At 32.4% G+C, this 13,929-nt stretch overlaps 1 protein-coding gene across 1 annotated transcript; it reads right to left on the bottom strand.

Moving 5' to 3' along the window:
• Positions 1–5,989: 5,989 nt before the first annotated feature.
• LOC109008112 (heavy metal-associated isoprenylated plant protein 22-like) lies at positions 5,990–7,913 on the bottom strand. The gene is made up of 3 exons (XM_018988095.2): positions 7,736–7,913; positions 7,550–7,625; positions 5,990–6,503 (listed from the first exon to the last, which is right to left on the bottom strand). The coding sequence occupies exons 1-3, from the start codon at positions 7,805–7,807 to the stop codon at positions 6,208–6,210; spliced, it is 444 nt and encodes a 147-aa protein (XP_018843640.1). The 5' UTR covers positions 7,808–7,913; the 3' UTR covers positions 5,990–6,207.
• Positions 7,914–13,929: the final 6,016 nt, after the last annotated feature.

The following is a 13,929-nucleotide window of genomic DNA, read 5'->3' as shown; positions in this document are numbered from 1 at the left end:
AAAATTAGGATCGGTACCACCAAAATTAAAAAATTGGTAGTTCACATATCCCCGTGACTGGTGGGCCAAACATCAGTCCATTGTGGGGAGCAGGACAAGTAGGGTTTCAGTTCCGATGACGAGTTTTATTCACTGCCACTCCTTAATTTAGCACAATTTTTAAAGTTTCCATATTATTTTTTATTATTTTCATATTAAACCCCAACCTTTTCCTTTCCTTTTTGACTGGACTCCCCATTTATACCTGCTTTGTGTTGTCCAATTCGCTCGTTGTAATTTTTTTTGTTTTTTTTTAATTTATTTATCAGATTTTCCGAAACTTTGAACGATTTTCTTCCATAATTACTTCTCGTTAAACACAATCCACTGGTAATATGGTGAAATAACGATGGCCTTGCTAGGAAAGCCATTTTAATGGAGGATTATCCATGCAATTGCAACTGCAACTAGCAATTAACCAAACAAATGAGGAATCTTTATGCAGTCCATCTAAAATGGGTACAATTAAATAGCCGCTCTGATTGTAGAAGCTAGCTCGGTAGGTTTCCTTGGTTAACTCCAACTTATGAATGAGCTCAGTTTCTTCTGCATTTCACGCGATTTATGTCTTGAAATATGCAGTATCCAAAGGCCAAACAGAAAAAAGAACCCATTTGGCTTTGGGTTTGGTGCTCAGAATAACACCGAATTGAATGGTCACCTGTGCAATGAAAAAGATGGTTAAACCTACTGCGCTTACTGCTGTAGTTTATTAGATGCAATCACATTTTATTTTATTAATATTTTTTGAAATTTTTATATAAAACATAATAAATAACTCAATATTTTGAAATAAAAATTATATTAAAAATTTATTAAAATATGATTTTTTATTTAATTTTTTACAAAAAATTTCATCAAATCTAACCCGAAATGCATAACCAAACGATTCCGAGGTAGAAAAATAAAAATCTGAGAAAACAAAAGTCCACTTTTTTAGCTTCTAAGTTTCACAATTTCCCAACATCCATCCTTTCTCATATTTTAACCATTTTTTTTGGCATAATACATAATGCCACCAACAGCAAAATGCAGGGGAAGATGTGACTTTCGGACCTCTCGTGTGTGTCCTCCCAAAGCTTTTGTGGGTTGATTTTGAGAGGCGCGCAGCACGCAATCACAGAAAGATAAAAGTGAAGCGAAATATGTAAGAACTAGGGACTGAGGATGTGTTGTTGGCTTGGGTTGGCTGGGTCATCATTACTTGCTCCCAAGCCACCTGCAAAATCTCTCTGCATCCTGTCCCAACCCAGAAGTACCCTTTTTCTTTTTCTTTTCTTTATTTAATGCTACACCACCTTTGCTTGTTCACGAAGTCTCTGATTTTCTTCCACATTTAACTGCCACTGTTTTTGTTTGTTTTTTCTAACAATTGTTTGAAAATCTTTTAAATGAGATTGAGATTATCTGAGACCAGCAGTTGAGAAAATCTGAAGATGTTGTATATTATTCATAGATCTGGATCATATGATCAGGCTCAGGATCAAGATGAAGATGGTTTTATGGTACTGGTATCCATTGGGACCCACAATTTTTGGGATCCATGCTCCAGAATGGTAATCCAGCGAGTCTCTTGGATGGGTCCCACACTTGAACAGCTTTGGATTCTGAATCCCGATGGCAAACAAAACAAAAGAAACAAACATTGAGAGAGAGAGAGAGAGAGAGAGAGGGTGGGTGGGCCTTGATGGGCCTTGCAGTGGGTATTGACTCTAGTAAAAGCCCTGTCCTTGTGCCCCATAGTACACGTGGATGGACTCTAGTAATGAAGCTATTTAAAGAAATCTACCAAACCAATTAGTTGGGCCAGCTTGGTCCACTTTACAAATTAGGTCAGGCAAGGCAAAATATGATTGTTTTCCTTACGACAAGAGACACAAACCTACTAAATAAACAGTAGCAGTAGCACCAACTATTTATTGTGTCAGTTCTCCTTTGTTTTAAAGTATAGGTTAGGTGCTACATAACACAAATCCATCAGCATAGGGCCAAACCAACTCACTTTGACCAGAAGATTTTTGTGAAATGACAAGATGCTGTAAACAGCCGCTCATCTTGACCTTCATTCATACCGGACGACTCCCAAATTATTTAACAAAAAAAAAAATTGTTAATATTATAATGCGAGTAATTCGGTAAAAAAAAAAAAAATTATAAAAGCTTGACATTTTGAACTTACTTTTATCGTGCCTATAATACACCAGCCCTAGCCCACCTCTTATTAAGCCCATGTTGGGATAAAGATAATGTTGTGCGGATATTCTCTTTAAATATAACTTATGTAGGCATTTAAACTAAGTTAGATCAGTAGTTAATGAGCAATGCTATTTTATATCTTTGTTATTTTCAATCACATTAATTCATAGATGTGACACTACTGTTTTAAGTGTCTTTTATTAATCTTGATTTTATCATCTTAGTGACCGTAAAAAGGTACATTAACACATGTTATCATGTATCTCATATATATACAGCTGGACATAATCAAAGGCATCGAACCTAGTTATGAAATCGTCTCAAAGCTAGCTAATTTTAAGATTATCAAAATTCAAATACCCACTTTATGATCAGCACACCTGGAGGAGACATTTAGACTCCTCAAGTCTAATAAGGCTTATTAGAAGCCCCACGGACAGAGAGCTTATAACCACAATCACAGGATGAGATAATCCAAAAGAATTAGAGATGAGGTCAACAACTGGATATGAATATCCTGAGCAAGATAACTCTTACAAAACAGGAGATATCCTCTCTAAGTAATAAGGGATCATGAAGGTTAAGTACACAAGATTGGTAATTAGAATCAATCATCATCACACCACATTCTTCTATAAATAACTTGTCAGAAGAAACAAACCTTCCCATCTTCACTTTGATATATATATATATATATATTCCCATCTTCATTTTGTTACTGATTTAAATATCGAAGTTTACACAAGGCGACCAACACCGTTCCTTCATTATCACATGGTGATTCGTACGTTTAGTGTAATGAAACACATTATTTACAATGTTATAGCCATAATTGAGAATGGAATGAGAAGTTTATAAGGTCATATATATATATATATAGTACAACCTTTAAATCAATCAACTGAGAAACAAAAATATGATATTAATTACTCAGAAGTTAAGATCTGACACATATATAGCATCGGTACTGTGCATGCTTTTAAACGAATTGATGCAATGCTTGACCAAGAACAGAACTAAATATTAAATAATGTCAAATATATCTACTTGTGGTTGGTAATGAGAGGATTAATGGTTGAAGAAACACCCTTTTTTAATGGCCGGTTTGGAGGCCTTTTATATTCTTATATAGATAAGAAATGCATATATAAATGAGAGAATATATAATGCTATCTACTTCTATTAAACCCAAATCGTACGTACGTGGATGGCATGGCATCTCCCTCCCCTTTTTCATTTCAAACAGCTTGCAAAATATTTAAGGAAGATCAATACCATTGATGGACTTCGCCCAAATGCATGTAATTGCCTGCCTGCAGATCATGGCACGATTCCCGTCGTCCAAGGAACTGGAGGCTAAGGCTCCGTTTTGATATATACACTACAAGAAAAAGACTTATTTGTGATCAGTTAATTTCAACGAAATGATTATTTATAACTAAAATAATCTATTTTAGTCACAAATAGTCTTTTTGTCGCAATTAAATGACTACAAAAATCTATTTTTCTTGTAGTGATACATACGTAATTGATCTCAACTCATCTGATCATCTTAACATTCAAATAATAATCAAATATAAGTACTTTTTAATTTTTTTTCATATATACAAAAAATTATATTCTAATTATATAGTTAGAATATAACTTTTGCGTCGTTAAAATTTGATCTGTCTTTTGCATCAATGCAAAAACAACGTCGCAACTTTTATAGTATCGCAGTAAAAATAGGAACTTATATATTTTAATTTTATAATATTTTTATTCAACTTCTCCTCTCTCATTTTTCAAAATTTAATAAAAATTTTAATTCAAATTATTTTATTATTATTTATAAATTTCTCAATCCATCTCATTTTATTTGATAAAAACTTTTCGTCGTACTCGGTGAAATACCAAAGGTTACGAGTGTCACTGAGAGTGGATGGTGACGCTACGCATATGCTCCTTATCTTTACTCATCACCGCCTTGACCTATTTTAATTCTAGCATAATTAAGAATTATTAATTAATGTCCCTTCTCCATATAGATTCCGAGGTGCTTAATTTGATGCATGTGTTTTAGCTAGGTTCAAACCTAGCTAGCCAGCCAAGTTAATTAATTAGGAAACGAATGATTTTAATTCCCCCCTGGCCTATTGATTTGTAGTTAATCCCTGAATTAAATTATGCATTATTTTAGATGATTGGAAATAGTCCAAGTACTACTACGTACCAAAGTGGCAGTCATTTTCTCATAAATGTTGTATCTATCACTTGGGCTAATTAATTAAAAAGTAATTCCTTTGGCAATATCTTCCTTTATAAAAATGATGATCGTGCATGATGGTGGGGGTAAAGTTTATCATCTAATCAATAAATATTATTCATACAATCCAATCACACAAAACCTGTCCACTTTTTCATTCTCTCCTAAATATGCATGCATGTTATATATTATCCTGCCTCCAATTATATATGGAAAAAACTACTTTTTCTGCTGCATGGGCTATCGCTGGTGGCTCTGTCGAGAATTTTTTAATTTTTTTTTATTTAATAATAAAGAAAATATTTTTTATTTAAAAAAATTTTTAAAATGTTAAAAATAATACATATAAAAAAAATGCTATTGGAGCTGGGAGTCTGCGGCGGTAGAGCCACCCAATATATACAAGTAATGCTAAGCATCCTGCTCTCAGCTCTTGCTGGGAGCTACTGCTTGTATTAATATATATTTTTTTATGTGTATTTTTTTATATAAATTTTTTTAATAATTTTTAATATTTTAAAAAAATAAAAAAATTTATAATATTATTAAAAAAATATTTTCTTAATCACAAAGTAATTTTTTTATTTCACTTTCTGATTAAGGAAATATTTTTTAATAATTTTTTTTTTACTTTATAATTAAGAAAGTATTTTTTAATAATATTTTATTTTTATTTTTTTAAAATATTTAAAAAATTAATTAAAAAACACATTAAAAAATATATATTAGAACCAGAGGTAGCTTCCAGTGGAGCCATCAGGGGTGGTTTAGCAGTACTCAAAGTAATGCTACATACAGTCATAAAATGCGTAAATATTATACTGTCATTTTGAAAAAGAATGGGATCCACTATTAAAAAATTAATTTATTTTTATATGGATCTCATATTTATTCACTTTTTTTAAAACGATTGCATGACACTTGTACACTCACAACTGTAAGTATAATTTCTCACCTTGTAAATTATATAGTTTTTTAGTGAGAAATGATAGATGTAGTGGTGAATGAGTAAGTTATATCTTGTAATTATTTTTAAAAAAATGAATAAATATAAAATTTATATAAAAAAATTAATTAATTTTTTAATAATAAATTTTATTTTTTTTTAAAATGATTATACAATACTTCCGCACTTTATGACTTCTCGTAACATTATTCTTTTTCAGTATATATGTATGCTTCATCCATGGCAATTAATCTTTTGTCAATTTACCAACTAGCAGTAGTACCTAAATGCTGAAAAAGTATTTGGAAACTCTTAAATTGAAGTGATCGATACACCATATCATTTAAGTAATTAAGAAGTGAATAATTTAATGATCATCCACTCTCACCCTGACCATTATTTATATATATCTATATTAATAATTTCCACGTTCTTTTATGAGGCAAATTATTAGTACATAATTCCCATGCAGTTGGCTGCTAAACTTGACCTAAAGATGATCTTTCAGAAAAATGGACCGCTGATTTCTTACTTGTCGGTAGATCATCATAGCCATACGTTCATGCATGTGTACAAAAATACAAGATATTTTTCATTAGATAATTTATTAAACATGGTAATTAATTGGCATACGACTAATTCTGTCTCGAAGAAATCTACAGCTAGCTGAAAGACGAGCAAAACTTGTCTGCATGCACTTAGCTCAAACATTTACTTACTCAAAACGATAAGTACTCTCTGGTTATGAAGATCACAGAATCTACATGCAAGTTCCTATTGCTTACATGATCGAACAATATGCATTTGGATTTTCATCACTGAAGAGGGAAGTGAGCTTCTCGTCTGTTGCATTTGGGCTAGGGAGGGCTTGGACTACGTTTTTCACGAAACCAGACGGTGCCTTCTTGTCATAGGCCTGAGCCACGTAGGGGTAAGCCACCAAGTTGTATGGAACGTATGGCCAAAACTCAGCTTTCTTTCCGGTGCTCTTCACCTTGTTTAAGACCTTGTTTGGCTCCGCATATCCAGTTACAGTTACCCGGCTTTGCTTCCGGTCGACATTCACAGTTTTTACGCCTGTCATGATGATTTTATTAAACAAACGGACGAAAAAACGTACAAATTAGCAAAGGCTTTGGCAGTAAGATTGCGACGGATGGAATAAAAAGAGGAAAAAAAGAGAGAGATGAGATTATGAAGGAGATTTTTACAAGCTGCATGCAGTTTTTATACCTTGATAATTAAATATTTTGCATGGATATCTGCATGTATCTTCACCATATTTGCCTCAGAAAAAAGATCTGAAGGAAATAATAAATAGATAATCTAGCTAATTAGTTATACCATTATGGTAAGGGCCTGTCCGGTCTACGGGAATTTGCAACGCATTTAATATGTCAGTGTAGGAGCTTTAAATGCTTTCCCCACTTACTTTTCCAACATACGACTGATGGGATAGAGCTCAAGGAAAAAGAGAGATCGAGGAGTAAAGCTCTACATAAATTGCCTCATAAAAAAGATGACTACATTTGATTTATTTTTTGTTTTAACGACAGATCAGCTTAATCAGAAATTTCAAAAGAAGTCAGCTGATAATGAATGATTTCAGACCTTGCAAGAGTCATGTACACCAGAAAAAAGATGAGAGTAGTCAACATTAACATGATTAATAACAGCTACCTCTTCCAGTTCACCAACGAGCTAGCTAGCTAGGGAGCTCAAAATGTTTAGTACTGCATATTCCTAGCTTTTTGACCAAAGTTGAAATTCCTAAAACATAATACTGAAAGTTTCAAAAGAGAAGAGACCGACTCCAATCTTCGTGAGGTGCTCACGGTTTAAGTTTTACATAAAAGGGAAGGGAGTGGTGATGGTAGTCCCTTCAATTTGTAGCCTTCATAATTCCAACATGAAATTCGTTCCCGACCTTTTTCCATCTATATATGTACGTTGGAAAGTAAGTATTTTGTTAGTGTAGGTGTGGAATTTATTATCTATACGATATATATTCCCACCTTATTTTATCATCAACTTGAGCCAAGATCTTGTTGCCTTAATGGTGATGAACGAGAGAGAGAATATAGAGAGAGAAAGAGGGAGAGGGAGGGGTCTGAAGTCTGAACCTTTCAGGTTGGAAACAGTATTTTTAACTCTCCTTACACAGCCATCACAGTCCATTTTCACCTTGATATCAACAGTCTGCAACAAAAAAGATCAGATTTGACATGAAGAATTAAGCCACGGAGGAGACCGATATCAGTCAGGAACGGAGAGAGAGAGAGAGATGATATTGTTTTTGAAGAAAATACCTGCACTACTTTGCGTTTCTTTCTTCGGGTGGAAATGGTGAAATAATCTGAGAGAAAGTCGAGAGCACCCATTTGGATCTTTTATCAACAAAGACGAGCAGATTAATAATTAGAAGTGCGTCTTCGTGAGAGAGAGAAGAGAGAGAAGAGAGAGAGAGGCTTCTTTTGAGAGAAGTGTGAAGGACATGAATTGTGAGTTGGTCCTATATATACAAGAGGGTAAATGAATAAAAACGCTGGATGCGGAGAGGAACTTGGAGTACAAGTTGTGCTTTAATTAGCACTAAAATAAAAGTATTATATATAGCACTTAGTTTATAATTAGCTCATGTGTCCCCCAAATCATGCCATTTTACGAAACATCATGCCAGAAAACTGGACATTTTTGTGTTTTTTTACTTGATCCTTTTTATTTATTTTTTTTAAATTAAGGTGTCGTTTGGTTATATAATTTAGATTAGATGAGATTTTTTTTGAAAATTTAATAAAATATTATTATAATATAAATTTTTAATATTATTTTTATACTAAAATTTAAAAAATTAAATTAAATATTATATTTTATATAAAAATTTAAAATAATTATAATAATTATATAAAATGAGATGAATTACCGTAAATATTCTATTAATATGGAGCCGTACTCTTTTTTCTGTTTCCGGCCATAAGCTGAGGCCTGAAGGGGATCTCTTAACTAATTAGCTGTGTCCCCGAATCATGCCTCAAACATCATGCCGGAAAACTGGAGATTTTGTGCTTTTGGCGTACTTGGTCTATAAATATTTAATAAACAAAACAAAATCATAAATTCTTTGTAGATTCGTAAAAAAGTAATGTTATATACAATTATAGAGTGTGTAAGTATCGTACAATTATTTTAAAAAAGAATAGAGTTCACTTTTAAGAAATTAATTTCTTTTCATATAGATCCCGTATTTATTTATTTTTTTTAAAATGATTGTATGATATTTACATACTCACGACTGCAAGTATCATTTCTCTCTGTAAAAAGTAATGTCAAAAGGATCTTCAAGTTTTGGGGAATATAATATATATATATATATATATATAGTGTTAATATCTAATTAAAAGCCCAAAATTGTCCATTTTTTTAGTACAAAATATATATATCCTGATGATTTTAATGCAAATAAAAATTACTAAATTATGATCATCACGTTCTTCGATCGGTAGGTAAATTGAATATTAGTATATACTCCTATGGTCGCAAATCAATATTGTAAATTAATTTTTCTCGAAGATCTTACTTTTTGTGGTGAGGTTTCTTTCGCATGCATTTGGAATTCGCTGTACCGATGAAGACATGAGTCTATCGGGAATATTCATATATATACAAAGATTAGTACTTGAAGCACATCAAATAATTAATAAATGATCTGGACCCATCTGTCTTCAATAATTTGCTAGCTAGCTAGCTAGTTTGAAAAGATTGCTACGCCAAGATCATTTAATTCTACAAATTAATTTGTAACCGTATTTATGTAAAGAAAAATGTTCCCCTCGAAATTTATAAATGGTTGACCATAAAAAAAAATTTAATTTTTGAAGTCAATATACTCTTCAAAAGAAAAAAATCGGTTCATTAAGACAAGTATTTTTCAAAAAATATTGATCATTTAAGGAGTGAGATTTGTGAATAGTCGGTGACAATGAGGCCGTGAAGACACTCATTAATGGGGTTGGACTTTGGAGAGCTGCCAAAACTAGTTCAGAATATTTAGCACAGGCCAGCAACAAACACATAGACACACGCATATATATATATATATATATATATAATATGATAAAGGATAGTTACAGTTATGAGTACGTAAGTATAAATATAAAATATAAAAATAATAATTTTTTAATACTATATATAATATAATTTGAAAAAGATAAAAAATTAAAACCATCAGATTATTTATTCTATATATATTTCATAGAAAAACGCTTGTTGCAAGCGTCTGGTGTAAACGACGTGTAAACATAATTGACGTGGAGACACTTAATGAGAGAAAGACTGAGCTAATGTGAGAGAGAGACCGAGCTGATAAGAGATGAAGAATTTATTTTAAATCTGACGTGACATAGATAACTATATATCGATCGTATCTAATGACTTAGATGATTGTATATCGATTGTATCTAATGACTGTATATAAAAGAATTGTATTTAATAAGGAAATAGACGTTTTTTTGTTTTCTTTTGAGAGGGGGTCCTATCATTTAAGAGGATTAGGTAAAACTTCTGTAGAAGATGGCCGGGCTAGCTCTCGGCTACCCCATGCACGTCAAGTCTATTTCTTTCTTCTCAAGCAGTCGAGCGGGAGAAATTTCATGGTCTGCAATGCTCTTCTTGCCTCATAAATTTATCTTTGTCCTCCTTTTTGAATTATATACGAACTTGATAGCTAGCTAGCATGAGTACTCAACCATAACCCTTTGATAATTTCTGGTGCGACATATGGGGCTCGATCGGCCTATTACTTAGTTTGCTTTTTCTTAATTTTCTTTCAGTCTGGACAATTTCTATATATGTCTCCACTTATTGTGTGTGAAAAGACCAGAAGTGATCTTTGGGATAGGAACAGATGATGATCTAGATGTTGCATAGAAAATAAATCCTAGCTAGATCGATCATGTGCATAAGCTGATCATCCATGTATAATAGAATGTAACACAGTACTTTATCCTAGCTAATTAAAAAAAAAATTTGTCTTACGATGATCTTACTGCATTAAATGTTATTAATTGTTTTAATCTAATAGCTGTATTTATCTCATAAAATTGTAGAAAGTATATAAATCAGAAAATTGTAAAAAACCTCCCTCTCGTGTTCTGCATGTCATTTTATGGCATAATATAATATCATTAATTAAATAATTTTATAAATTAAAAAAAATTATATTATATATAATCATTTTTACATATTTTTTACGTACTTTATTGATATAATTAATTAAAATATTTATTTTATATTAAAAAAAATGATACAACTAATTATTAATAAAATAGATAAAAATAACTGCACGTAACATTTTGTTTTATTTAAAAAATCTAACATGGTGTGAACATCACATTTTTCTTTTTTTGAGAACTTAGATCGTATTTGATTCGGTTAGATACGGTACGACTATAGGAGCCAGATATCGAACTAAGTTTCATTGAAAACCACGCAGAAAACTCCAAAACGACGATGATTGAAGTAAAAACGCCAGCTGGGCGGCCAGTTAGCTGAGGTTTTGGTAAACGTCGTTGTATACATCTTCTGTATCTGTCACTATAGACAATGTTACAAGCAATTTTATTTATTTATTTATTTATTTATAGGCTATTAACCATAACAAGTCATCACTCTTGTCTTCTACTTGTCCTTTCAACGTATTGGCCTGTGAAACCAAAGGCTGGATGTGTGACTTTTTTTTGAGGCACCTCAAAAAAAAAAAAAAAACAGGTATTTTCATTATTAATGTAAAAAATCTTTCGACATTAGCAAAATATAAATATATATATATAGGAAAATACTATTCTCACATAACGTTTCTATCGAATTGTATTTTTTTTATTTAATGATTACTGAAGTATTTTTAAATGAATTTGTAATTCTTTTTATATTTTTTAAAAATATTTAAAATGTTTAAAAAAATAATTGGAAAAATAAATAAATTTTACATTTCGGTGAGAATTCTCTCATTTCTCTGTAAGAATCTTCTGTGGGTGTAGCAGAGTCCATATATATATATATATATATATTCATCTGGATGGATAACTTGGTAACATTATGATCATGCTTCTTGTGCATAATTACCTAGTTTGCCCAATAACTAGGTTAAAGTTTTGTATTGAAATCAAGAAAATAGCCCAAGTTTGACCAACTACTGTAGGGGGTTGGATTAGTCATTAAGACATGCCACGTGGTTGGCAAACTGGGTTGATATGGCATTATTAATCAAATGTACGTGTTCTTCACTTCAAGTTTCAGCATTTGAAAAAACATGTAATTAGACCAACAAGAAATGGAAAATTTCTGGGGCCTAACAAGAAATTTTAAATTTAAGCAAAATATATTTATTGAGTTCAGTATAATTAATCGTATCTTGCGGGCAATTATAGCCAGGGAGCTTTATATTGTTTATAAGATACCAATGTATGCTATTATTATAATATTATTTGTATTGAAAATGTATTCGATGGATGACACCAATGAGTGAGTGAGATGTTTGGGTATCTAAACGAGACTCTCAGACATGGGCTGATCAGTTGATTGGGGTTCAAAAGATAGACTACAAGAAGCTATGTTTTCACTAATTTAGGTCGCAAATCTTGGCCCAATGTATGTATTGAAGATACTCAGCAAATCACACCAACGACTACAAAGTCATACATGAAAACTAAGCCATACAAAGACTCGAGGCACTTAATGGCTACAAAATCATACATGAAAACAAAGACACCCAATGGCTACAATGCAAATATGGAATCAGAGGATTGATTCTCATCTATTTTCTAATTATTCTTCAATTGTAACATTAGAATATAATACATATTTTTCGTACACACATTTGTACAATAAATACATACATATATATATATATATATATATATATATTGAAAGGCTCTTCAATATGCTCTCATGCTTTGTGAGACATTGTGTCAAACAGCTTGTGTTCAATTGTCTTTATGGTATCTAGAGCCTTTCAAGACAATCTGCTCCGCTCTTAACCATGCAGGTTGGACCAAAGTGATGTAAGAAGAAATTCAAGCTCTTCATGAGAATAAAACTTGGACTCATGTACCTCACCAACCTCAAATGGATGTTATTGGACGCAAATGGATATTCAAAACAAAAATCAAGGCGGATGGTACCCTAGACCAACTTAAAGTTTGTCTTGTTGCCACACCAAATTGATGGTGTTAATTACACAGAGACATTCTCTCATGTCATAAAACCATGCACCATACGGGTCGTCCTCAGCCTTGCACTTGTTCATAATTAGGCCATTCACTAACTCGATGTCAAGAATACTTTTCTCCATGGTGACCTTCAAGATTACGTATTTATGGAACAACCTCTAAGTTTTATCCCACCAACTCTTTCCTCTCATTTGTGCAAATTAAATAAAGCATTATATGGGTTAAAACAAGTACCTCGTGCTTAGTTTGATAAAGGTTTTACTTGTAGTTCCATTGATCCCTCCCTATTTATTTATAATTCCTCTATAAACACAATTTATTTTGATGATATAATTCTCATGGGTTCCAACCCCACGTATCTCAATACTTTCATTCATGCTCTTGGGCAACAATTTGCAATGAATCTTGGTCCTTTGCATTACTTTTTGGGGATTCAAGTGACCCACAATTTAGATGGCCTTACACTATTTCAGGCTAAGTATGCACTTTAGATTTTGGATCATGCTCAGATGAAAGATTATAAACCTATGGGTACACCTATGATGCCAAAAACTAAAGGACTCATAAGTGATGTCCCTTTTCCAGATCCTGGTCATTATCGGAGTATTATTGGAGCATTTCAATATCTCACTTTTACTCACCCTGATTTAGCATTTAGTGTTAATTTTGTATCCCAATTTTTGCACTCTTTTACTATGGCTCATTACAAAATGGTAAAGCGTATCCTTTGTTATTTGCATGGTACTCTTGATACCGATATTCATTTTAGTTCACATTCTACACTTAACATCCATGCATTTTCTGATACAGATTAGGCAAGTTGTCCTCATACTCATCGCTCCACCACAGGCTATTGCATTTTCTTAGGAAGTAACTACATTTCCTAGTCTACCAAGAAACAAAATACAGTATCTCGATCTAGCTCTGAAGTAAAATATTGAGCCACGGCGAGCACCATTGCAAAAATTACTTGGATTTCATTTCTACTACATGATCTTGGTGTTACTCTCCCATCGGCACCAATTATGTTCTATGATAATCTTAGTGCCTTACATATGACTGCCAATCCTGTTTTCTATGCCCGGAGCAAATATATCGAGATTGATTATCACTACGTGAGAGAACGTGTTGCTCTCGGTCTTCTCCATACCCACACATTCCGACATCTTCTCAACTTGCCGATATTTTCACCAAGCCTCTTGGACGTCTTGCGCTTCACTCTTTACAAACCAAACTTGGCCTTATACCTAGGCACCATTTTGGGAGGACTATTGAAG

This window comes from Juglans regia, chromosome 13 (assembly GCF_001411555.2).
Source record: "Juglans regia cultivar Chandler chromosome 13, Walnut 2.0, whole genome shotgun sequence".
Classification (NCBI taxonomy): Eukaryota; Viridiplantae; Streptophyta; class Magnoliopsida; order Fagales; family Juglandaceae; genus Juglans; species Juglans regia.
The sequence above is the reverse complement of the archived record's forward strand: the minus strand, read 5'-3'. Positions and strand labels throughout refer to the sequence as shown.